Genomic DNA, 27,674 nt, shown 5'->3' on the forward strand with positions numbered 1-27,674 from the left:
GCAGTTGATGATACTATGTTGGGTCAGTACTTTGTAAATGAAACTATGGATTACAAAACTGTACTGGCAGTACAAAGAGATTATGAAAAGGTGGAAGAGATTCTTAAAACTAGGAGTTGATTGAGCTAGGGAAGTAAAATATACAAACTAGGAGACTTCTTACATGATACAAAAATGGTTAAACAGAGTATGCAATCAGAAATTTGCTCAAGCAAGAGTTGTCAGAGATGTCCAGGTAGTTTAGAATAATAGATGAAAGTGCATTTCAGTCTGGATGAGGATTTTTCAACATTCAGATATCTGAAAAGTAGCCTGATTTTTTTTTTTTTTTTGCTTTTAAACAAAATAACAGCCTTCTATTCATTTTATTTGAGCGTTTAACACTGTTGAAAAGCAGTTGATTTACTTGGCATTTAATGTCAGCTATCCTTAAATTTTGTCACTGATGTGGCTGAAATTTCAAGCAAGTTAAAATTTTGCGACAGTAACCCTGCTGATGTTCTAAGTAGCTCTTGCTTCCTGCTTGCCTTTTTCGTGATGTGTGTGAACACTAAATTAGCCATGATTATTTTCTAAATCATCATCAGATTTTCCAAGTAGTTTGTGAGGTAAACTCATCTTTTCTTCATCTCTTTGACCTTTATTTATTGCAAAGATGGGAGACTCCGTGGTTCTCTCTGCTGGAGAAGCTGCCAATTTTTCTAGAGATTCCTCTAGCTCATGTCTGAGTTCATCTTCAGAATCTTCAAAATTTCTGCAAAATAAAACAAAATAATTATATTAAGTAAATATAACTTTGTTACAAAGCTTTCTCCTTTCAAGGCCTTTTAGATTTTTTTAAAACACTTCATAAAGAATATACATGCAACACATATAATATGAACTGTTTCTTTTCTCCTTGTGAGATTATTTACCTGTATTTACAAAGCAAGAGAAAGGAGCTGCAAAGCCATTAATAATTAATCTTTTTGCATAATGTAATTTTTAATGACAGCATTGGCTGTGGCCTATTAAATTACAGAATTAAAAGTTAAATTAGCAGACTCTGTAAGTAAGCTTTTTCATTTATGAATTTAAAATAACACAAAAAAAAAAGCTTTAGGCAATGCAAGCTGCCATTTCATGAAAACTGTTCAGCTGTGTGGATTTTTCTTCTGATGTGCTTGACTTACGTGTCTTCATCATCTGATCTTGGCTCAAGTCTGCCTTCATCAACAGCAACAGCAGAGTATGTCTCTGAATCATCTTTCTTGTTTTCTTTTGGAGGCAACAGAGTTAATTTCCCTTCTGGAAAGGAAGAGAAACTTTCCTTCAGTTGTGTAATAGAAAACTGTAAAAGTGTGTAAAGTAATAGCAAATTAGTAAATGCTTGAATTGTTTTGTTGTTGTTCAAATCACAACAGTGTAAATACCGCGCTTCTGTTGATCATGTTTTAGTCAGTGGTTTGTAACTTCTGGTTCATGGAACCTAGTGTGTTTGTAGACCATAAGCAAGGGACTATTAAAGTTAAGAAAGGCAATCTGATGTTATTAGGTTTAAGTTCCCAATATAGGGATCTCTATTTTCAGTGGAAAACTTAGGGGACTAGTGTTTGGGAAAGTCTGAAAATTACTACTTGGATGTAGCTATGGTTACCTAAAAATGCTTCCTTCCAAAGACTGAAGGGCAAACCTAACCTAAAGGTGTGAGAACAATGCTAAGAGTTGTTACTTTAGTATAAAGACTAAAATTCTGCATGTGATCCAACAGAAATCTGTCTGTTTGGGTAGCGCCGTGCTTCACAATGTCAGCTTGGGTGAAAGGGCAGAACTGGGTATTGAGAGAGTCCCATTTTTTAATAAATGTAATAGATAAGAACAACAGCAATTAGAATACCCAAGTGACTTACTCTTCTTTAACCCTGTCAACTGTTAACAGTGAAAAGTGGTTTGACTTTTATTTTGGCATGTATTTTTTTTTAATGAGTAAGCAATAAAGCTAGTCTTAGGAGAGGGATTTAGCTAGCACAATTAGCTAGTTTTGCCCCCAAGACGGGGTAGTTTTAAAAGACCTTGTTGTGCTATGAGATAAAAGGTTTGTGAGCTATAATTAGCAGGAAAGGGCTGACTGCACAGTTGCAAATGAAAGACACTTCTGACAATACAATAAAGTTGTTGAAACTTGGGATGTACAGTTTGCTTGCTCAGAAGTCCTGTCATCCAATTATACGTTCAGTAGATTGGCAACTGTGCATAAGCCCACAATCTCCAGTTACATATACAGCGTCTTTCTGAGGAAAATACTCTGGATTTTTAGCCAAGAACTTTGATGAAAAGTAAATGTAATTTTTAAAACAGTCTGTTACTTTAGAAAAGTGCACTGCAGTATAAGTGAGTTTGAATCCATTTCAGTGTCAGCTGTATCAGCATGGACCATGTTGTAAAGTAAGTCACCACTGTCATTTAAGTCACCATATACTACAATTTACAGAAACACATGTGTTTGTATAAATGCTTTTTACAGGGTTCTTCAACCTCAACAGTTGCAAGGGCTAGATCCAGGTACCTGCCTCTGACTACCCAGGCAAACAAAAGAATTACACATGAAAGTAAGAGACAATAAGTAGGGTTTGCCCTTTTCCCTGTTATTGAAAACAGCAACATCCTGAAAGAGGTCTTTTAATGTTTCAGGGCAGAGCACAGGCTCTGCCCATGTTTTTCTAGTTTACCAGCTGTTTGAAGTTGTTAGTTCTCATCACAGACCCCCTGCCAATCATACAAGAAATAATACACTAAAGATGGACATGCAGAATTTACAGTAAAAAAACATCCTACCTATTTCTTCTTCAAGACACATAAAGGAATCATTAGACAGCTCTGCTTCTGCTAAAATGTTCAGGAGAGTCTCTGGTGGTGTTTGTTTCCACTGCTTCCTGCTTTCTGGGACGTCTTCAGGCAGAATAGCATGGTCAGCTGAAGAACAGAAAGGTTCTCAGGTCACAAAAGCATGACTGTAGCTTGGCACTGTCTTTTGTCAGATTCAGACTTTCTAGTCTTGACATGGATTTCTTCCTTTTTTTAGTCCTGGAACCTATATATTTTTTTCCTTATGAAAAAAAAAAAATTATAAGTACTTGATCTGATTGATATTGTAGAGAAAAATTAGTTTGGACAATGTCTAACACCAGTTTTAATGCTTAAGTAACTGTTTATTAAGCCTAGAATAGACAAGTGCAGTTTCATCGAGCAGTCCTTGCTCTAAAACTTATTGGCTTCTGGGGGTTGAAAAAGCTTCAAAGAAGTTCTTGTTTCTTTTGTGCCCTGTGGTCTTTCATCTAAGGCAGAATGAACAAAAGGTGGTGTGTTCATAATATTCTGCTTTGTCTTCACTGTGCATGCAAACTCTTCAGGTTATTTTTTATGTACCCGGGGAGTTTGGATCATGCTGGAAGGCTAGAAGAGCTCCTTGTTTGCAGCAACCAGTCACTGGAGATACCAGTCTCCCTGTGAATATATGCACTGGTACCGTAAGAAGCTTAGCAATTAGCCTCTTCTGAAATGGAGTGTCACTGCAGCCACCCCTGGGTGAGCCTGCATTTGTGCCTGGGTAGCACCACTGCTGTGTGCAGGGGGAAAACAGAACTCTACCAAACTATGGGTTATGAGCTCACAACTCACTGCCCTAGTTCTTGTGTGTCATCAGCTCAAGGCCCGAGAAAGTAATGTTGATTAGTTGCATAGACTGGCATTTTTAGCAGTTGTTACCCAGGCCACAGAGTAATTCATAAAATGCACCCTTAGTATGTAAAAGCAACACAGCACGATTACAATGATAGAGGGGGAAATGATGACTGTATTCTGTGGCTTAACATGTACAATAACCTCTGTTATTATGAAGTCCTGCAACTAAAAGCATGCCAGATCATGTGAACATTCAGGTATGGATGAGTTCAATCTGGCTGAATTTTAGAAGCTCACTATTTTCACTGAAAGCCAAAACTTTCTTACCAAGTTCATCTTCAGCCATAGTAGGACATAGAGATGTGACATCAGCATCAGCTAAAAAATTCAGTAGTGTCTGAGGGGCTCCAGCTTGCCAATGTTTCCTGGGTTTTTTTGTATCATCTATGTCATTAGACTCTTAAGGGTAAGAAAAAGAGGAGGTAAAGTTATTTCATTTTTTTTAAGTAGATTTCAATGTGATTATAATACTATGTGGCATAAAGAGAGAGCTCATCAGATAAACTTGTTATAGCGTGGAGTTACTGAATTTACCTAACTCCTACGTAATTTTCATTACATTTGAGTATTAATACTCAGCATTGCATTTCCCCAAGAAATACCTGTTTGGTATCTAGACAGCTCTTCCAAAGCTCTGTCCATATGATTTTCATGAACTTCCACCAATTTCTCCTTAAGATTCTCACTATCCACAAAACTTGAAGTCTCACTGAGTTGATCTAGTATCTGCAAAAAGCAATAGGTTACTCTGGAACCAGAACACAAATATGGTACAATAACTAATCACTCCTCATTTTACTGTGTTTGCCAGAGAACCTCATATATGCACAGGAAAATTGTGTAACAAAAAGTGAAGCAGCAGAACTCAGAAGTCACCTTGTGATTTGGGTATCAGAGGGCTGCATGGGGCTCTGCAGAGATGTGAAAAAACAGAATGACAAAATAGTGCTTTATAAATTAAAAATATAAATACTAGAAATATCATATATTTTCTATGTTACCATTAGAAATATTTTTAAAAAAATTTAATATACTAATACAAAATTAATAGGTAGCTATTACATGATCAGCCACAAATCGCATTCTAATAAATTAAATCACATAAATGTTGTCTGTAGTCTCTCTCCTACTTTTTATAAATAACAGATGGTTCATATCAATGTTATTCTTACTTTGTGATACAATAGTAGTGAAAAGAAACAGAAATGTTCCAAAACAACTTACAAATCAAATTCAGCATTTGCAGACTAACTCAATTTTGAGATAATTTCTTCCTCTCAAGCTCAATTTATGAAATATAAATACCTGCAATCCTTCATCTTTAACCATGATTGACCCAGATATTACCAATCTTCTTCTAAGCAATTATCCTCTTGAAGAAGTTCAGATATATGCAACACGTCAACAAATCCTCAATAGGAAGTTTATATATATGCTTATATATATACTGTTATAATGATAGCAAAGGTAGAGGATGATGGTAATGGAAACAAATCTTAGATTATGGAGCTGCCATGGTTTCAGATAACTAACGTAAATTCTTTGAATATAATTACAATGTACCTTTGCTTCTTGAATGCTGTCTTCTTCAGGAACACAAACATCTAAATTAATTTCAAACTTTACTCCTCCCTAAAGAAAATTCACATGCCATTAATTTAGTTTATGAAATAAAAACATTTAATTAAAAGTACACAGTTTATATGGAACTACAAATTTGAAAATTATTCTTCTATTGAAAATAACATTTATTCAATAATATTTTCCTTCTATTTAACAAGATCAAAGTTGAACAAATTGGTCAAAAATAGATTTCCTTAAATATAGATTATTTTATTTTAGTGATATTTTGAAATGACTGTGTCCAGTTTTGATTTGAAGGAAAAGTGTCTTTGATGATAATTTCATTACATCCTTGCATTACACAGACGTGGTTCCTACAGCTGGTTCTCAACCAGTGCTAGAAGTTGAGTACTGTTCTGCTTCCATGCAATATTTCACAAAAGACCTTTAGTCCACTTCACAATGATCTTATGGTCAGAAACCTTCCTGATATCTTATGTGCATTTCCACTCAATTCCTTTTTTTCTCCTTCTATAATTTAAAAAGCACTATAGAGAACAATCTTTTGTAACAAAGTGTTTAAAAATTAGCAGCCTGACTTGACTTCGCTTAAACTTTAAATAAACATGAGTTCCCATGCACTACTAATACACTTTGATATAAAAAGGAGTAGGTAGGGATTGATTACTACATAGGAATATCTAAAGAGAATCTCCCTCAAATGGTCAGAAAAGCTCATTTATTTTCTTAGTGATTCTGTCTTCTCATATAAACTTTTAACAAACTGTAGACCAGCGCTCTCAATTGACTCTCAGATAACTTGATTTCCAGAGCTACTATAATAATACAATAATTTGAAATGCACAGACATAAGAAGAAAATGGAAAAAGGAATAACAATAAGGATGGATACCTTTCTGTTATGTTTTTTTTCTAAGATTTTTTGGTCTTGCTTATCCTGGACTCGGACTTGTTCAAAGTTTTCTTCCATGTCCTGGAAGGAAAAAAAAAAAAACCCAGCTTAAAATACACTCTTTGAAACCAGAATATGTCTATACCCTGTAAAGAAAGAGACTTATTTAAGTAACAAATATAGTCATTATTCTGCTTGTATATATATCTGTAAGAATATTCCATTCATTGCCAATTCTGACTTATCTGTCAAAAAGAAAAACAGAAAATCTTGCATAAAGTGCAAACCTCTGATTTTTCAAAAACCTATGTTTGAAAGATACAGTACTGTGTCAAGAAATAAATAATACATCTTTTTTTTTTTATGATCACATGCAAAATGACTCAGGGTCATTTCATTCTGGAAGACTTTGGAAGTTATGAAAATCAATATTTTAGTGGAAACCTATGCCTATAGAAAGTATGGTCATGTTTCATAGTATCTTTTTTTCTGGTAACATCTTAAATACATTTAATGACTCCTTTTAATATTCTTATGTCTTCTGTTAGGACAGTCAGATAAAAGCAAAGTAAATAATAGTATACAGCTCCTTCAGTGCTCTGCGGTGATTAGCGTATGTCTTCAACCTCAGGCAAAACCACAACAGATCTTACTTTATAAAAAATCTACGCAGTTTCTCCAGTAGATGGAAAGCCCAGAAAAGAAGGTGACATCAAGCAGGTCCAAAATCTAATGTTTCTTTTTCATTATCATGCATTTCCCCTTAAATCTCTTGGAATATAATTTCTCCCCTAACATGACTCTAGCTGCCCACTTCATCTCATCAAGTGGTATAAATTCATTTTAGTAAAAGTCAGATCCAGGATCACTGAAGAGGATCCTTTGGCAGGTTTGGCTGAAGTTCCAGCTGCAATAAGGTAGTAATGTCTGTCACTGGCTAATGTGTTCTAGCATAAAAAAGAAAAAAAGTAAATATGACTGCCTGTATGTTTGAGCTTTGTTACCTGGAGTATTTGGGCTCTAAATCTGAATTCTTTTATATGGCTGTGGTATTCTTCACGAATTTTCTGCAGCTGTTTCAGGTACTCCTATTAAAGAACAGTACAGTAGAATACATATGTATTACAAATACATATAAAGATAACAATAGCTAAACAAAATATTCTATCAAATTGTGTATATACAAGAAAAGAAAGGGATCAGTGTGCCCTTTATTGACAATTTTAAAGAATGCTTGATACTTTCTGTTAGAGGACATTTTGGGGTTAAAACACTTCCAGACTTATCCTTTAAGCTTTCCAGACTCTTTCATGCTTTTCTATAGAATTTTGTCTAAACCAGCTAAGAATAACCCAAGGACTGTCTGAGTACAGATGCGAAGGTTGCAATCCAAATATAGAGGACTAGAAATTATGAAGACAAAAAATTATGTAATATTTGTTGTATGGCAATTTGCTACCCATAACAAAACAAACTCTGGTAATCTTTTCTTGAAGTACCTTCAACATTCCTATGCTTTGAATCAAAAACTTCAAATTTGGCCAAAATATAATTTTTCTGTTAAGGACACCTCTGTTATTGTTTATATGAGAGTCTACCCCAGTTTGCCTACATTACAAATGGACAAATCTGTAAAATATTTTTTTTTCATATTTAGTACAGACTTTGTAGAACTAAACAGCAACAGTTTCTGGAGAATGTGTAAATGATGAGTATGTTATGTAAAAGTTAATATATTCATATTTATTCTGACATTTTTTAATAAATCAAAGACAGAAAGATTAAATTTATTTACATATGCTCACATAAGAAAGAAGTGTCAGTTTGTTTTCTCTGTCGCCCAAAAGCAAAACTACAAAAGTATGTTGTTTCTCTATAAAAAGATGGGAAAAGAATCAATGATGGAAAAGAGAATCTGATGAAAAAGAATAAATTAATATGCAAAGATTACTACTATTAAGGAGTGTAAGAAGACAGCTTTAAGCAGCTAAGGAAGAGATGACATTTACCTGTTCTTTCATTTCATTCTTTCTAGATATGTCCTGCTGATGGTTTTTCAGATCCTCTTCCTTTATTTTCTGCTGCTGTATTTGGTCATGACATGGGTCAGCAGAAGATGGTCGCAGCCCCTGTGGATGTACAAATAAATCCCAGATAAAAGGAATTGTCATTTAAAATCTTCTCCTTCAGTGCTCACTCAGTGCACTCTCCTTGTTCCACTGAAGAACACAGTAAGGCAAGTGTACATTTTTAAAAGAAAAAGTTACAGCAGAATTTTACATTGTTACAGTTTCGTATTAGAAAATAAAACCTCAAGATGAGCATTGCAGAGCAGGGAATTTGCTAGAGCAAAACCTTCTACCTGTCAGTTAGTTTGATATTAGAAAGACATCAGTTCATCTTTGGATTTTCATTCACTTCCTTTTACAGATTTTATTCTGTGATTCAGTATTTACTTACCAGCTGTTTTTCTGCTTTAATCTTGTACTGTTGAGCTTCAAAACGCCTTTGAAGAAATTCTGCAGTCCTGAGAGAAGAAAGTGATGTTCATATACAAATTTTATTTCACAGACTGCTATCTTCCGCACAAGTAATTCTCTGTATGTTCTATCACATATGACAAACAGAGCTCTCTTTGTACTGCATGAATATATAAATATGGATAAAATACATGTACATACAGCGCAACAGTAAAATGAAACATATACTCTTCAGGCATGCCCCTTCCTATTACTTCAGTTATATTAGCCTTCTGAAGAGTGCAGCAAAGTCCTTCACCACCTTTTATTTGTTAAATGGCATATCAAAGTGTTAATGAAAATAAAACTGATTTCCATGATCCCCAAAATGAGTGAAAATTGTCAGAATGGAGGTTGTATATTCAGCCACTCTTTTATTGTCTTTCTTCCCTGTGCCTAATTCTACCAGTCTAACCGTATTTGTGTAGTTTCTAAACTTTTACTTTGTTTTTTGATATAATCATCAGTCACTTGTAAGTTCCCTGTTTTCTATTTCAATTTTCTTGTGCCCCAGGGAGCCAAACTGAATTGACTTTGTCCTTAAATAAGGCACCAGAAACTCAGGTCAGAAAAGATGTTCTAAAACTGACAATCCCTAATTAAAACATACTAAACACTGTCAACATTGAATGAAAGTTAATGATCCAGTCAACCTTAAAGGAAAGCTTTGAAAGTAGGCTGTATTAAAAGTCCCTCCTCAAGGTTTTCAAAGCTCATCCACACCTAAAATGGCCAGTCACAGAATGGACAGGCAGTCTCCTAAGTAATGAAAAGGTTATATCTCTGCTTTGTAAGAGAAAGACTTTGAAGTAAACAATCTGCTGGAGAAAGGGTCTTTATATCTGAAACAGAAATATAAGCTCTGCAGGAAAAAAAAAAAAAATTTTCATGGCCTGCCTCTCACTCCTGTTCCCTCCAGTGCAAAACTTTTAATCTTTATATAGTTCTGATCCTGGTGTGAAGGAATGACAGTTTATTCTTGATCTGATCAGAAAGTCTACAAAAATCCTGTTTTGCTTCTTGCCCAATAAAAGACTGGGCTGAGATTTGGGACACATTTTGACAACGAAATGTCAAACATCAGGACAAGACATTCAGAAGGAATTTCTGGACAAACAGGAACAGGAATTGTATTGTTGTGTAACAAACTTAGGTAAAAAAGAAAAATCAAAGATGAAGCAGAGAAGGAAGTCTACTAAATGAGCTATGTCCAGTGTTACCTACTCAGGAAGGCTGATAGGTCAGAATATGCATGACAGTTCACCACTTATAAATGGAGTGAAAATTACCAGTCGGGGGGTGGCAGTGGAGGTGCAGCTTGTCTTTTCAGTTTACAGTATTCTTCAACTCTTTGGCTGATATGAGAAAGGTCATCATGTGCATTAGCTTTCCTCTGTAAGTTGTCAAGCTTCTCATAGTAATGACCATAATGGCCACATACTCTGATACTTTCTGGCCTTTCTGCCATATTAAATCTGGAGGTCTGCGGCTTAAAATACAGTAAATTATGTTAATTTACCTGTTTTCATTTGTAACAGTACAAGTTTGAATTCAATTCCTGTCCTCCCCAGCCTGAGCTGCATGGTAATATAGGCTGTCTACAGCACAGTTAGTGTAAGTTTTCCAAATCCTTTCACGTATAACCCAGAAACTTCCTGACTCCTAAGAGTTTATGTAATCTTACCATTGTCTTTTCCTTTTTCCCTGTTCCATCAGCTCCTCCCATTACGCAGCAGCCCAAATCATTGTGCAAGTCAATCAGCATGGGGCTTTGTACTCTGTATACTCTGTAGTATCATTGTCCTAGAGTCAGTTCATTGTTCTGAAGCCTAAAGTGCTGAATTATTTCCAAGAGAGTCTCTTTTTGACATGTGGTAGCCAGGGAAACCTGGAATGTAGTTTTGGGCAGTATATGCATTGATTGCTGCTTTCAGAGGAGCACTGTGCTACTTCATTTCACATCTCTTTGATTATGTGCCTGCGGGAGTTTGGCTTTCATTTCTCCAAGTCCTTACTGTGATGAAACATCCCTGTATTTCTCCTTTGCTACAAGACTGTCGTTTCCATTTCTTATAAGGATAATGGAGAGAAGACCATTGTCTATCTGCCACTGCATGATATAAGTGTGGTCAGACATCCAAAATTTTTTCCATGGTGGGAGACTATATAGTGCATGAGAAAAACACTGAATTTTGCTTACTTTCTTACATAAATGTAAAAGCATCTAAGTATCTGTTCCATAGATGGTAAATACTTTAACTATTCCTTCCTGTTTTCCTTCTTAGAAACACTGAGAATAGGCTTATGTACCTATAGTATACTCCAGATTACAGTAAAATATAAATTTTTATCTGTATAAGAAGAAAAATTTCAACTGTCAATATAGTTGCCAAGGAAGAGGTAACCTCAAAAAGTGTTTATTGTGTTCCTCATTGAAAGAAGTTTTACAGTATGGTATCCAGAAGTATGGCAATCCCAAGAAATAGGGAGAACAAATCAGGCCATCTAAATGAATGTCAGAGTATCAAAAACTGTGACTAGTGAAGCAGACACCAGGAAGTCATGCTTGACCAACTCAGTAACATTCTACAGTCAAATGACTGGCTTGATAGCCAAGGGGAGAGCAGTGGATATTTCCTAGAGGCAATTGCCTTGAGGGAAGCTTTTGACACTCTCTGCATAAGGTCCTCACAGAGAAGCTGATGAAGCATGGTCTAGATGGGTAGGCAGTGAAACTTATTGAAAACCAGCTGAATGCCCATGTCAGGAGGGTGGTGATCAAGGTATGCAGCCCAGTTGAAGGCCAGTAATCAGCAGTACATCCCAGAGGTGGGTCCAATCCCATCCAACATATTCACTATCAATTTGGATTATGGGGGTATTGGGGCAGAGTGCACCTTCAGCAAGTTTGCCTACAACACCAAACTGGGAGTGGCTGATACACCAGAGGGTTGTGCTGCCGCCCAGACAGACCACAACTGGCTAGAGAAATGGGATGACAGAAACTTCATGGAGTTCAACAACGGAAAGTGGTAAGTCCTACACTATGCACCAGTACATGCTTGGGGGCCACCCAGCTGGGAAGCAGCTTGGCAGAAAAGATCCTGGGGGGCCTGGTGGACACCAAGTGGACCACGAGCTAACAATGTGCCCCTGCTACAAAGAAGGTGAATGATATCCTGGCTTGTATTAGACAAAGTATTCCCAGCAGGTCAAGGGAGGTGATCTCTCCCTTCTACTCAGCACTGGAGAGGCCACACCTGGAGTGCTGTGTCTAATTCTGAGCTTTTTGGTAAAAGAGAGACAGGGACATATTAAGTCCAATGAAGGGTCACAAAGATGATTAAGGGACTGGAGTATTTCTCCTGTGAGGAAAGGCTGAAAGGCTTGGACTGTTAAACCTGGAGAAGGTTCAGGTGAGATCTTACCAAAGTTTATAGATGCCTGAAGGGAGGGTGCAAAGAGGATGGAGCCAAGGTCTTTCCACTGGTACCCAGAGACAGAAACAGAGGCAATGGGCACAAACTGCAACACAGGAGGTTCCCTCTGAACATTCAGAAAACACTTCTTCATTGTGAGGAATGACTGAGCACTGGCACAGGTTGCCCAGAGAGGTTGTGGAATCTCCATCTTTGTTGAAATTCCAAAGCTGTCTGGACGTGGTCCTGTACAACTAGATCTGGATGACCCTGCTTGAGCAGGGGTATAGACAAGGTGATGTCCAGAAGTCCTTTCCAATCTCAACTATTCTGTGATTCTGTGAATCCTGAAGCAATGCATTCAAAGGTATGACACTATGCAAGTACCCCTGCAATCCTCAAACTTTTTGCTTCATGTGGATGTCGAAAGAATGTGGGGACATTCCCAGTGCAGGTCAAAACACTGTGAACGAAATTGTGCCTTTGATTACAGCAGTGCACAGTGAAAGGAAACTTAACCTTTCTAACTTAATCTATCTCTGGATTCACGTTGGATATGCACAAATGTAACTATGAGGAAAACTAAATCCTATATTCTGCACAGGGCCAGTATTATCCATAGGTAGCGTAAATGATTGCGTGATGGACACAATCCTGGGAACTCTATGTTCCCTATTGTCAGTTAAGCTACTGTACCTACAACGTGCAGATCTGGGAGCTCCCAGATCCTAAAAGTGCTTTGCTTATGTTCGCCATCATCCAAGGCAGTACTACATGCTCTTGAAGATAAACATAAAAGTGTGAAGTGATTCCAAGTAAGAGGCTGGACAAAGCATACAGCTGATATCCTGCCTGCGGGAAGAAGGAGGTGGAAAACAAGCGAGAGACACAAGTGGTTGGGAAAAAGTGGGGCTTGGATTTGGGAGAAGGCTGTCAGTAATAAGTATCTGAGACAAGTGCAGTGAGCGCTAGTGGTTTTGCCCAAGAATGGGCTCTCAGAAGGATGGAAGGAATAGGATCAGTGTATTTGCCTCTACAAAAAAATTGCAATCACAGATATTACTTGCCTTTGTGCACACATAAATGCAAAGCACGTCCAACTCCTTTTGTTACAAAGGACCATACCAAAGCAGCCTATATTCAGTGTTTCCTACTTAGGCTTTCAAAAACACCTCTTTTGAGGCTTTAGGAGCAATGAACTCTCTCTACTGACTTAGAGTAGGCACTGAGCTAAATTTAATACATCTTAATGAAGCCATTTAAAGGCTAAGAGCAGGCATTTGCCTTCTGAAGATGATTATATATTATAGGAATGTGAAGGCACAGTACCTGAAAAATGAGCTGTTGCCTTCTTGAAGGGGGTTTCCGTTCATTTCTTCTAAATAATTCTTGTTTCTTGACATGCATCACCATTCCAGATTCCAGAGAGACTTGGTCCTGAACTCTTGTTTTTTGAAGTTTATATGCTTTTTAACAGTAAGAGATTAAAGTTACATTCTGTGCTCTCTACATGATTAATGATCATGTGGTTTTAAACCATAGCAAGGTGTCTACGCCTAACGGTGACAGGTTGGGCCAACAAACACTCCTTACATCCTTTCATCATCATCACCACCATCACCATACTTCACACCTCCTAGGCGTTCTGCTTTTCTTTCTTAGAATGACATGCTTTTGAAAACATGATTGACATTCACATAAAGTGGATCTTAGTGATTAGTTTTGCAAAGCGCACTGAATAAAAGGGAGACCTCTATGAGCTAGAGTGCTGATTTCATGCTAGTACCAAGAACGAAAACAGGAGATCTGATTCATAGGCTCAGCTTTCATTGGAGGTTAGGTCTACCTTCTTAGGCATTCCCTTCCTAAACCTAGCCCTCGGTACCCCAAAAATCACTAGGTAATGTTGTAGTACTTGTGAAGTTTGAAAAGGGCTGAAAAGTGAAAAATCTACATCATGAGTTCCCTGTGTAGGAGAATACAAGTACATACCATTCCTCTTTGGTCAGTCAGTATTTTGCAAGTATCTTAGCTGCAATAATGAAAAGTGGTGTCCTTTCTAGGATTAAGTAGTTTCTAAGTGAGTTTAAAATCTTTCCTGAGTATTGACTGTGAGAGGATCATGTCTCAGAGATAAAATATATAAGAAGTATGAGCATATGACTATAGATATTTTTTTAAACGCTTAAGTTATTTAGGTGTTCAGGTATTTCTGTCCAAATTGCACTGGTCCTGCAGGCAGATAAATTTCATTGAAAGTAATTTCCAAAACAGCATAGGTTCCTACACTACTGAAGAACATTTTCTGGGGAGGAAAAAAAAGTCCATAGCATAGTTAAGTAACTACATAGGTTTATTTTCACAAATTTGTTTAAAATGCCTTAATACTTCTAAAGATAAATTGAAGGAATAATTGTGATATACCAAAGAATATAGAATTAGGAAAACGTTACACTACCAGAAGCATGGCACATCTTCAGCAGTTCATACAGACTTACCATTTAGTCTCATTTGTGTTTTCTAAGAAAGGGAATACATAATCTGTTCTATAAATGAATACTAAATCCAATATAGTTCATTGTCTCTCGCAATTTAATATAATTAATAATACTGTATAAAATACATTTTTATTATTTTGTAAAATACCATGCAGCATGTTTTGCAAGATTGTTGGGGTTTTTTTCACATAGCTTGGCAAAATTAAGTAAGGTTGTTTTTCATGTGATGGACCTAAACTGCATCTAAGACCAAAGGTTCTCAGTTTTGTAAATTCTGTTCTTAAAAGAACTAAGACTGTTTTCTATGGCAGCTTTTCTAGCTGAATGTTGCTGATGAGCTGGTCTTCTCCTGAAAAGAGCTGTCTTTTCTTGAACAGGAGAGCAATGCACTGTCTGGGTGAACAGTTCTGCTGTTGCACTTCTCTCCTCTATTTATTTTTAACTTTGTGTGAAAACCTTGTATCCAAATGTGCAATAAAGATTGCCAGAGAAAGTTACAGCCATCAATTGTATCATAACTAACAAATGTTACTGTAGAACAGCGTTATTGTCATTACCTTGTATCCGCCTGGCTCCAGATTGTGGCGCTGAAGGTCTTTTCTTCTGTATCACAGTGTGACTGAGTTCTTCCTGTGTCATCTATCAGAAAAAAGGTATCTGACAGAACTGTTTATAATACTTTGATACATATTTTCTCTCAGCAAGCAGCAGTACAGGCACTTACCTCAGGGGGCAAATACTTGAGAACAAATTTCTGCAAGAAGGGCTTCCTTAGGATAGAATTGATGGATGGTCGATCTCTTGGCGATATTTTAAACAACTGGGAAATTAATATCCTCAGATCATAGGAATAGTTGGGAGACACTGGGTGAAAACGTCCTCTGCAAATCTTCAGCACCAGCTCGTGCAAACTATTGCCTTCAAACTTAATCAATGAAAACAATAAAAAGAGGACAGTAAGTACTGCTAATTGGCAATGATGAACTAGACACCCCAACTTGAAAAAAGGTACTTGCTGACACAATCAGAGAATCATAGAATGGTTTGGGTTGGAAGGTACCTCACAGGTTGTCTAGTTCCAATCCCTGCCATGGGCAGGGACACCTTCCACTAGACCAGCTTGCTCAAAGTCCCATCCAGCCTGGTCTTGAACACTTCCGGGGATGGGGCACCCACAACTTCTCTAAGCGACCTGTTCCAGTGTCACCACCCTCACAGTAAAGAATTTCTTCCTAATATCTAAATTTACCCTCTTTCTCTTTAAAGCCATTTGCCCTTGTCCTGTCAGTAAATGGCTTTGTAAAAAGTCCCTTCCCACCTCCTTTAGGTACTGGAAGGCTGCTCTAAGTCTCCCCAGAGCCTTCTCTTCTCCAGGCTGAACAGCCTCAACTCTCTCAGTCTGTCTTCATAGGAAAGATGTCCCAGCCTTCTGATCATACTCGTGGGTCTCCTCTGGACTCATTCCAAAAGGTCCACATCCTCCTTATGTTGGGGGTTCCAGAGCTGGATGCAGTACTCCAGGTGGGGTCTAACAGGAGGGGAGTAGAGGGGGAGAACTCCTGTGCTATGCAATCCCTTCACATATTCTTTCTTACTAACCACAGTTCGCTGCAGAAAATTGATATAACCACTTTGATTGTATTTTCTGGTAACATTCACCCTGTTTCAGCTGCACAACTGTAGCAGCCAGCATGAGAAACAAGAAGCAAAAGGCCTGACAAAAGTCTAAGATGATCTTGTTTTGTTTTCTTTAGGCTGTGATTTACTGGCCAGAAACAAGCTCAGTTATTCTGTTTGCATTCTTGACATATGTGGGTGTAAAAAGGAGTTACCTAGAGCTCCAGGTTTTGTGTGTGTGGTGTGTCTGTATGCGATAGGCCGGCCTGCGAGAGTGATGGATGTGTGGCTTGCAGCTGTGCTGTCTTGGTTTGCTTAACCATTCCCAGCTAAAAGTGAATGATATAAAAACCCTGGTCATGGAAGAATAAAGCTGATTTCTGCCCATCAAGTCAGGAGTCTGTGTAATATTCCATTCTGTCTGACACACAACTTAAAATATCCATTAGCTGTTGTACCCGGAAGAGTTTTATTTGTACTCTGCCATCATACAGTAACACAGAAGCAATTTTTCCAGAATGAAACAATTTATTTTGCCAAAAGTTGTTCACAGAGACCTGCCTACATATTGTCTTCACATTGTTCACCTTCAAAACTTCACACAACAGCTTCTCAGGAACAAAGACACAATCCTAATTTTTTAACAACTGATGCCAATCAGATAAATTTAAGTCCCCTCAGTTCACTAGATCTCTTAAAAGGCCAGCATCAATACAATTTCTAGGGGCTTAGACAGGCAAAAATAATTTTGAAAGCAAATTCTTCCTAAAATTATCATTTTATTTACGTGGTTATTTTGAAGGTGGTGTGACTAAAAATTGCCTTAGCTTCACTTGCATTTCCCATCTACATCTGCATTGAGTCCCTGCCTTCACACTGAAAAAGTGGGCAGCATTACAGAATAAAACACCTAATATTTATACAAAGTAACATTAATGTTTTCTCACTTTGTGAAATCCTTAGCAGTATCCCCCTTGCTCTTAGCTCAGCACAACTGCTCTCCCTATCAGTGCTGCTCTACCTTCTCCCAAATCCAAGCTCAGCAAAAGATCAACTTCCGATGGGCCCAGGAAACTGATGCTTTTTCTCATCAAGAATTGCCAAGATTAGTTTCTGCTGTGTTCTCTTCTTCACATAATACTCACAATCTGAGGATTGTCTGAGGCTTAGATCAGGGTGAGGACAACACAAAACCTTTAGGAAAATACTTCTGAGGACTCAAACTGCTTTCTGGAGAAATGTGAGTTTCAAATTCTTTAGTAAGTATAGATTGATATTTTCAAATATAAATGAGTAAAATTATATGGCTAAGCCTAACCTTGAAGTCTGGCTTTAATTCTTTCCACTGTTCATCTGCCTTTTGAAAAGGTTTAGTACTTTTTAAAGAGTAAATATATGTTCAAAGTGTGTACACACACGCATATATGTAAGTTACAGGAATACAGCGTAATACATTTTATTATGCACAAAACAGACACAATATGAAAAAATAAACACTGGCAGTCATTTTTTAAAGATCAGTAAATAAGCTGAAAATACTTCTATTAGCTGACTATCAATACTATTATTACTACAGTTTTTCCAAGCTGTCCACTATATTTTTAAATAATATGATAATGATCTGATCACACAGTACTTACAGGATGCTTTAGTGCGCATAGCTCATAAAGCACACAGCCAAGAGACCAAATATCTCTGTGAATAAAAAGTAATTAAAGTTTCAGTGAAAAGTCTATAATATTTTCATACATGAAATCAGTACCTTTTCTCAACTGTCAAATTTATTATTATTGCATTTTTTTCTCAAGATGCATGGAAGAGAACAGCTAGAAATTTCTTTTTAGTTGTGGCATCAATGTTTCTATGATACCTAACTAGGTATTATAATTGTAATTGGAAAAAGAACATGACAAAAGAACGTCTGCTTAATATTTCTAGCAGCATGAAGGACAAAGTTGACTTAATAGTTAAGGAGACAACAAGGAAGTAAGTACACTTGTGTGAATACCACGCCAGAGCTGAGATGTTAGTCTGGGCTCCGGAGCATTTGGTCTTCATCACATCCCCCACACAGAAGGGGGTCTTTTGTGTTAAGCCTGAGTGAGCCTTCGCAATTCTCAGACCTATATGTATTTTCTGGAGGTAGCTGCTGCAAATTTCCAAAATAGGCAACCTAGTAGCTTTCATTTTAGTGTATTCTTATAAATGATAAATGAGTGTATCAAAAATTCATAAACTTGGAACTGGGTAATCACATGTTGGAAACAAGAGAAATTTAGTATTTGATGGAGAAGCAGATAAAGCTAAGGGGAAAAGAAATCTGTTTTACATTTACCACCACTACTAACAAGAAGTATTAAAAGAGAGTTAGAAGTACAAGTAATTTTATAAAAACAAAAAATATAATTATGTTAAGCCTGTAGATTAATCATGGCAAAGTCATGATGACATTCTGGACACTGTGAGTCAAAATACTACTGACATTGTTGTATAGTATAACATAGTTGTTATCTACAATGATGCACCTCATTATTGTACACAAGTAATATAAAACTTCACAACAGGTGACACATGAAATATCTAGTGCCCTGCACAAATACTGATTTAAACCATGGTATTACTAAAATGAGCTCTTTCATGCCTACACACCCTCATGAACAAGCATATGAAGGAAAGACAGAGACTTACGTTTTGTTGTTATATGGTCGATTTTCACAGATCTCAGGTGACAGGTAATAGGGGGTCCCTACACATGTATGGGCAAACTCCATAGTACTAATGAAACATAATGAACAAAAAGCAGCGCTTACACAATGAAAACGTTTACAAGAAATTTAACTAGAGACTTTTCTGTCCCAGGTTAAAAGCCTGTGGGGTACATTATTTCTGGTCTCCAAATAGTTGAATAAAGGAACATCCCATGAAAAACTACAATATTTCCCAGTTCTGTGTAAAAATGACCCTCTATTCTAATAGTGTTTGTACTTCAGTGGAAAGTGCAAGAATTCCATGTCCTTATCTTAACCCATGAGCCTTTCATTATATTTTCTCTCTTCTCTCCAGTCGAGGAGGGGAGTGACACCAGACGTGGTGTCAACTCATCACAGAAACTTAATTTGCTAGTTACATGAGGAAAACGACTATCAAGCTCTAATCGTAAGATTCTATAAGGCTACTAAATAATTTTTTAAATGTCTGTACTTGGATATTCAAATTCTGAGGTTTACTTCCTATCTGCTATGTACTATTCTGCCGTGTAGGTGCACTCCTTAAAGCAGTTATCTCCAGAACACTTGTGAAGGCAGGCACCTTCTGCACAACTAGTTTACATGCTGAGAGTAGGTCTGGGCTCCACAAAGGAACACACCACAAAGGTATGAGAGCTGGCAGAGACTGCAGCTAGAACAGCAAGATGGCAGGCTTTAATCAAGGTACAAACCAAACATGCTTAATCCAATGTACTCCAACTCTTCAGCAAGAATTCCTAGCTCTGATGCACCACTGAACTTTCAAGGTTATGTAGGCCCAAATCCAAAGCCAAGCTGATGGGGCCTTAACAGAAATTCCATGGGCTGTATGCCCATGTGAAGAATGCACACAAGTACCTAATATATGTAACATGGTTTAAGTACATCTGAAGAGAAGAATCAAAATATCTATGCTGGATAAAGTTCTTGGTTCTCTTTATTGATGTTGTATAGACAGAAATGTGGCTAAACTTACACTGACTTAATCTAGGATTAGGAAAAATTTTTAACAAGTGAGGTGCAGCAGGTAAACTACAAAGCAACTGAGAAGAACTGACAGTAGAAGCACAAACTGAAAAATGATCAACAGATGAAATTACCTTTCTATGGAATACCTTGTTAAATTGTGGACCTTCTTTGCCACAATATCCTCCCAAAGATAAATCAACCACAAAAAGAGATCAAATTTAAGCATTTTCCTCCTGTTAGCATGATCCCTGGTATGTTTTGGCCACACCTGGCCACTACATAGGATAGGCCAACCTTGTCCACAAAGTCAAGATAAGGCTGCTCTTGTTGGGAGAACAGAGGTTAACCATACAGATGCAAGCCATGCCATGCCTTGCTCTCAGGCCCAGAAGGTGGTTTTGGGTGTTTTCTAAAAATCAGTATAGGCTCAGTCTTGGAGGAAACACAAAGAAAATCTGTACAAACTCTCTTCTTACACTCTTTCTTTAGTTTTTAGTGCTCTTCATTTTGGTTAAATGAAGCAACAGAAGTTATTATCAACAGCTGCACAAGCAGGAACTGTGCCTTCAGAATCTCTTTATGGCAGTTCCACAGAGAACAGGGAAAGACTGTGGCTTCTCCTATACCTAACAGAAGTCCAGTTACTAGGCTAGACACATCTGTGGTTCCATGCAGGATGGCGTTTTAGGATAACAGGTTAAAAAAAGCAGTGTCAGACTGCTTGTATCTCAGAGCTCTTGAACAAGACAATCCACAAACAATTTGCACATTCAGGTTGCATTTTGAACATTCAGAAACAGTCCTGTTTGGTGTAGGTCACAGACTAATTAAAAATGGTGCTTACCTGTTCAACTGTCTTGCTATGCCAAAGTCCCCAAGCTTTGCTACCTTTCCATTATTGCTAAGAAAAATGTTCTGCAAATAAAAACAAAACTGGTGTGTGAAAATGAAACATGGTTTTTTAAGTACATTTTTCACGGGACAAAATAACCCCCTCTCCAGTACCAGTTTTATTACCTGTGCTTTAACATCTCTGTGTAAAATCTTCTTGTCATGAATATGCTTCAGACCCAAGGAGATCTGCACAAACCAACTGAGAATCTGCAGGGAAAGTTAAAGGAAACAGATACCTATGAATTTGTGTGACTCTAATGTCCAATGAGGTATTTTACTAAAATATATAAAATAAAGACTACAACAAAATCTAAAATATGTAAACCACATGAAACATAAAATAGTAAAAAAAGTATTTTTAAAATTAATGCCATAGACTTTCCCTTTCCAATTAGTTCTATTACAAAACTAAATGGTTAGATACCTGCTCCACTTTCCTTATCCCCATCCAGTTTTCACTGACTGTGACAGGATATGTACTTGAACGATGGCTGAAAAATCATGCCGAAGGACAGTAAGAATACTAGACTTTTATTTAGAAATGAGGGATTTCAAATAACAACTAAGACAGAATTGGAAAGTGTCAATCCTCAGTGATGGAAATCATACCACCCGATTATAATACTTGTAGTACTACTAAATGTAGTCCAGGAGAAAAAAAAGGTGATGGACTAAAATGCGGTGAGAGAAGCGAGCTATGAAGAAACTTGCATAATAAGTAAGCACACAGGTTTATCCTTTATCCTTGACCCAGTACAGCTTTTAAACACATATTTAGCTTTAAATAGACATGTTTTCTTGAATAACGGCCTTTGTACTTAATCCAGAAATAAAAGGACAATGTGCTTTTATGTATCTCTGTTTAGGAAAATTCATGGATGTGAAAGGCTTTGATTCAAGCAATAATTTTCTATTTATTAATGCTTCATATTAAGTAGATGATTTCCTGAATAGGGCTGGTGCCACAAATTAGACTTTCTTAGGCATACATTTGAAAATATAAAGATATTTTAATAATGTTACATTAAATTGGGTAATTTGCTTTCTTTTCTTGATTGGCAGTTGTATCTTTAGTTTCTATAATCCATTCTTTTGTCTGTATTTCCTTTTCCTTTCTTTCAATATGTGTTATTCTGTGTCATTGTCAAGGGATTTGTGTGTGTTGGGTCTTTCGTGTTTTCATGATCTGTGGGTTTGTCCTCTCTTTATTTTCTTTCATGTTCTCTCTAGTATGACTCCCAATAGGATCTTAAAATTCTTTATTACTGAACCTATAATTCACTTTCAACTGAATTCTACACTGAGTTCCTCTTTTCCTACTAATGCAAAAAGAAAAGTCACAATACTTTTTTTTCCCCTTCAGTTCTATGCTTTAGAGTATATTTCCACTAACAGGTTGGATACTATCTGTCTGGTTTCTAAGCAAGATTTCATTGTACCTGCAAAAGATTATGCATGATTAAATAATCACACAGTTCAGTACACTAATTCCTTACATAAGACAAAATTTCCTTCAGAAAGCTAAGAGTCAGCAAAAAAATAAAGGAATAAATAAGGAATAGTGGGAAATCCTATTTCTGTGAATTGCCGTACTTATCATACTGACCTATTTACAAAATCAAATATACGTGAACATTGTTCAAAAGCAGCCAGACATCTGGGCTTGTTTCCCTGTGCTGGTTTAACAATTTAAATGGCATCAGAGAAATTTGACCCAAATTAAATAAATGAGAGATTTACTGTGGACTTCAGTATAAAGCAGGATATGCCTTGATGGCCAGTAGCATCAACAAATTAAGAATTTGTATATAATATATACACCCTAATTGCTTAATAGGTATACTACCAATATAATAAAATCTACATCCATGATGGAAGGAGCAGTGGGAGAAAGGGGGGATAAAAATTGTCATCATACTGCTAATGAATTAATTTCAGATCTTAAAGCAGAATTAAAAGCAAACTCTTACACTCCTACTAAAATTACCAAAGTTTCTTTAAAAGTTCAATCATTTTAACAGGCCAGAAAAGAAACAGTAGCTAGTACTGGATAAATCAAACCACATGTTTTACATATTATGTCCTTTCCTCTCATGATAACTTCTTTCACCTGGTCCTCGTCAAACAGCACTCCATGCTGCATATTTATCCGCTTCATTAAATCTCCACCATCACAGTATTCCATCATAATATATAGCTTGTTTTTTTCTGAAAGGAAAAGTATGATTTTTCCTTTATTCCTTTATTTATTCATTACACAGCAATAAATTATAGTTATTTTATATGGTCTTTCTCTCAAAAGGTAGTAGTTAAACTCTACCTACTCTTGGATATTTCCAAGTGAAACCTGATGCAAAACTAAGATGTGAAAATATATTTAAATGAAGATTCACCAAAATATTAAATACATGACAAAACCCTCAAGAGACCCCACTGATAGAAAGAGAGATGTCCTTACAGGAATACTTAGCAGAATGCTTCATAGTTGAGGTCTTTTCCCAAAAAAGGTTAGTACAGCATTATGAGCTTGATATTGGATCATTGAAAAGACTGTGCCATAACAAGGTTTGAAATAACTTTTTACATTCCAGATGATGAAAGATATTTTCAGGTTTACTAATAGCTTGCATTTCTATTTAATGGTCTTTTTCTGTGCTTGCCTGTTTAGTCTGTGTGTGTATTTATATGTATACATATGTATGTATATTAGTATATATGTGTATATGTATATAGGATGTATGTATCATATTCATATAATGTCATATGTATATGATGTGGATAAGCAAAATATGAGGAACATAAGGTTGATCTGATTAAATGATCATTCTATTTCTTGCCTATTTGATCAGCCTTTTGTCCTACTTGATCAGTCTATTCCTTGCTGTACTCAAAAGCTCTCTTCTATTGAAACACCTAGAAAGTTTCATTAAACTCTGGACTCCTATAAGAGATCAAGACTTAAGTTCAACTTATGCAGTACAGGCACCACAGGATCTGCGATTCATGCCACAGTACCCACTCACACACATGAAGAGGGCAACTGATGACTGAATTTGATGCCTAGTGTCCACTTCTAGGACTTGGGACTTGTTAGCACTTTTAAGTAAGGGCTTAGAGACAGGGCTAAGGTTGGTCAATATTAATAAAGTAGGTTTTCTGCCTTCCACTCCTTTAATCACAAGTAAAACACAAGAGTTAAAAGTAAACCTTGCAATGACGCATAGAAGGTTACAATATTTGCATGCTTCATCTTGGCCAGAAGAATGACTTCTTTCTGAGAGGCTTCTTTTTCTTTCACAGGCATCTACAAAGAATTAAGAAACTATATGCTAGCAATGATATATTTAACTCTTTTCAGAAATTTTTACATCATTATAAAACTATTCCCACAAATACAAAAATACTGTGTACCAAGGTGATACAGAAATATAAAATATGATCTATATATAATGTAAAATATAAATTTGCAGTGTATGCTTGGAAATATATTAGAACATTACTGAAGTCAAACCAAATTATGAGATCTTACAAACAAGCAAATGTATACCTTAAACCTTTTTACACAAATGCTATCGGTAAGGTAGCTGACGAGTAGAGTTAAACTCTAATGTTAAACTTCCCTTAAGTATTTGAAGTACATGGGTCTTGATGATTCTCTATTCCTACTATGGAGGATCACGAAAGAATAAAGCAAAAAGGGAAAAAAGGCCTTCCTTTTAGTGGTGTTACAAGTACTTGCAATATTTTGGGCAAACTCTTTGCCCTGTTACATTAAATGAACACTTCTATTTGGTTCATTGTGATCACATTTTCATCAATACTATTTCTTAAAAAATAATTTATCTGAGTATCTATCCATCAAAATATTTTCTTGTATTTATAAAAAGGAACTTATCCTCATTCTTAGCAAATATTTTGAAATGTAATCCTCAAAGATTCAAAAATAATAAAGTGAATAAAACACATCCTACCATATAAAAAACTTTAGGACTTCAAAGTAGTAAGTATCTGTATCCAGCTCCTGATTTTTGAACAAGTGGGATCCACAGTAATATTTCATTAGCTTCCATTTTTCTATTTTGTGAACATCAAAATCTAAGACTGGAAATGCATGGGGTTTATTGGTCAAGAGAACAGAGAGAAACTGGTTTTGCATTTAGCTGTCATTACTAGCATATCAGTTTTTCTGGGTTTGAGTCTGGAAGTTATACAGCTCTTTCATTCTTCTACTATAATTCTGAATATATTAAAAATTCACTAATGTGGCCTAGAATAACAAAAGGCTGGTCAAAAGCATGTAAGCACTCATTGAAATTGACTGTTAAAACCCAGGGATTTTAATTGCCTTTCTGGAACTAGATATAGCAGTGTTCCTCTGATACCTGAGCAAGTGGCCCTAAGCTGCCTCTGCAGTCAACGGGAAGAGAGAGAGCAGTTTTATGGCCAGATGCAGCTCTTTCTTAAACAGAGGTCTAAACCACACATAATCAACAGCTTCCTCAAAGAACCTATTTCTCTTGTTCTCCTGGAAAGGGAGTCTAGCCAAGCAGCTCAGATGCTGACAACAACAGAATGGAAATTTAAAATTAGATGAGATGAATCCAACTGCCATAAACACAAATGAGAATTGGAAAGGCACCGTTGTGAATTACTTATGTCTGAAAATAAGCACGTGGAAAAAAAGGAAATTAAAAAGCTTAAAGAAATGTATCACAAAATCGTCATTTGTTATTTCAGTGGCAATATTTTCATTGTAGTTGAATCAACAAACATAAAATTTGCATTAGTCAGTGTTACACAAGTAGGCAAAGTTTTGAAAAGAACAAAACTGCAGTAAAAAGTAAAGAATATTGAAATACATATTTTGTTTATGCTTGTAAAATACTAAATTAGCTAAGACTACAGTCTTTGGAAAGTTTATCTCCATATAATTGAGATGGAACTACAAAGGAGATAAAAAATAACCCAAGTTCATATCCTAGCTAAATGCAAGTAGCATAATCCAGTAAATATAAATCACAGGTTTTTGTTTTACCTTAGTTAAATTGATCTCTTTGATAACACACGGCTCATTATCCATTTTTCCTTTTGCCAAGAATATTTTGCCAAAAGATCCTTCTCCAATTTTTTTAATTATTTCATAATTATCCATGATGTCTTCAACTTAAAACAGTGGCTAAAATAAAAAGTGCCCAAATTAGTATTGTATGTAGTCAGTGCTGCAACATCTGAGGTGGTGCTATTGAAAGAGATACTACCTTCTAAGACTGCCATTTTTATCATTTTTTACTATGTTTTATCACATTTTTATTACTGCTGCTGCTTCTCCCTACAAATATCATCCTCTGGAATTATGCAAATTATTGCAGATCTGAACTTTCAATAAGCAGCAAGTTTATGAGTGTCTTATAAAGAAAATCCTACACCCTAAAGTACACCCTAAAGTTAATACATGAGAATGCAGTAGACACTACTATGTAAGATTAAGATATAATTTTGGAAAGTGTGACTCATTATCTCTTGAAGTTAACAATATTATGGAATTGTTCTTTTAAAGGAAAAAATAGCTTTAATCTATTTCATGTTTATTTAGTTTATACTAATGTCATCTAATATTAGCAACGAAGTGAAAAGCCACTGCATTTTGCAGGAGATCATGGCCAAGTGCAGTTGGACATTAGCAAACATCTGTCAGGAACAGCAATGTCACTGGGTACCTTGCAATGGTTCCATAAGCATACTTCCACACATAAATACGAGCAAGCACACATAAATACGAGCAAACACTACAAAACTGTTCTTACTATTTGACCTGAGTTTTAGCAAGGGAGATTTGTTCAGATACCAGACACTGCCTGCCAGGCAGGCCAAGGAAGCTCTGCAACAGGCTCCCTTGGGAGCCCGCATGGACTGCATCACTGGCAGTCACCAAAAACCACTCTGGCAGTGCAAGTAGGGGGACCTTCGGGCATTTATAATTTCGCCGTCTGGGTAGAAGCCAGCTCCCGTTTCCAGTCACAAGTGAGACGCGGCCACTCGGGACAGATGAGCCTCTCATCCCGGCGCGCCGAGCTGCCCCCGGGCAGGGGTGCGCTGCCCGCTAGGCTCAGCCCCGCATCCACAGGCGACACCCCCGCCCCCCGCTGCCCGGGGAGGGCAGCTTCGTGGCCGGGGTGCTGGGAGGGGAGGGCAGCAGGACCTACACCGACTCACGGGTGGTGGTCTACAGCCCTGCTCAGGGCCGGGACAGAGGCAGCGCGGGTGCCGCGGGGAGAGGATGCCGCCAGCATTCCCGCCGGGGCCCCGCTCTGCACCGCCCTTCCCGCCCCGGCTGTCCTGCCGTCCCCATGGCGACGGGACGCGCCGGCAGACAGCCCTTGCCGGTGCCTCCCTCCCCTGCAGACCTGCTCGGCCCAGCCCGGCCCAGCCCAGCCCAGCCCAGCCCAGCCCAGCCCGGCCCGGCCCGGCCGGCCCCAGCCTCGGCAGCCGCCGTGGGCGCCGCGGGGGTCGCGGTACCTCAATGCGCTCAGCCGCCGCCAGAATTCACCAAAATTCACCGCACGGCCGGGAGGGGAGGAGGAGGAGCCGGCCCCGCCTCCGCGCCCCCGCCGGAGGTGTGGCGTTTGCAGCGTCCTTCGGGAGCAACCGGAGTCATTATTTCCCTTACGCAAACCGCTCTCTCCGACTACGACAAGAGACTTTTGATTTGGGTGGTCAGTAACAGGAGTGGCCTGAAAGCAAATCTCGACTGTCTCAAGTTGTTGAATCCTTGGTGGAAACTCAAGTACCAGCCTACGAGCAAGAGAGGAGGTGCAA

General features: G+C 37.4%; 1 protein-coding gene across 4 annotated transcripts; it reads right to left on the reverse strand.

The window, feature by feature from the left end:
* On the reverse strand, positions 1-27,524 carry NEK5 (NIMA related kinase 5). Of its 4 annotated transcripts, none has more exons than XM_017815068.1 (22): positions 27,375-27,524; positions 25,894-26,034; positions 24,066-24,162; positions 22,969-23,066; positions 20,982-21,065; positions 20,809-20,879; positions 18,937-19,023; positions 17,889-17,943; positions 15,356-15,556; positions 15,189-15,270; positions 13,463-13,599; positions 10,004-10,197; positions 8,656-8,722; positions 8,205-8,324; positions 7,200-7,283; positions 6,196-6,276; positions 5,284-5,352; positions 4,323-4,446; positions 3,988-4,119; positions 2,815-2,952; positions 1,173-1,287; positions 1-754 (listed from the first exon to the last, which is right to left on the reverse strand). In XM_017815068.1, exons 2-22 carry the CDS (start codon positions 26,008-26,010, stop codon positions 556-558), a joined length of 2,352 nt encoding a protein of 783 aa, XP_017670557.1. In that variant the 5' UTR covers positions 26,011-26,034; positions 27,375-27,524; the 3' UTR covers positions 1-555. The 4 variants fall into 4 exon arrangements, with proteins under 4 accessions (XP_017670557.1, XP_017670556.1, XP_017670558.1 ...); XM_017815067.1 differs by having other exon boundaries at positions 10,004-10,203; XM_017815069.1 differs by lacking the exons at positions 22,969-23,066; positions 27,375-27,524 and having other exon boundaries at positions 10,004-10,203; positions 25,894-26,000.
* Between the last annotated feature and the right edge of the window lie 150 nt (positions 27,525-27,674).

The sequence above is a fragment of the Lepidothrix coronata genome, unplaced genomic scaffold (assembly GCF_001604755.1).
Source record: "Lepidothrix coronata isolate B3197 unplaced genomic scaffold, Lepidothrix_coronata-1.0 Scaffold48, whole genome shotgun sequence".
NCBI classification, from domain to species: domain Eukaryota; kingdom Metazoa; phylum Chordata; class Aves; order Passeriformes; family Pipridae; genus Lepidothrix; species Lepidothrix coronata.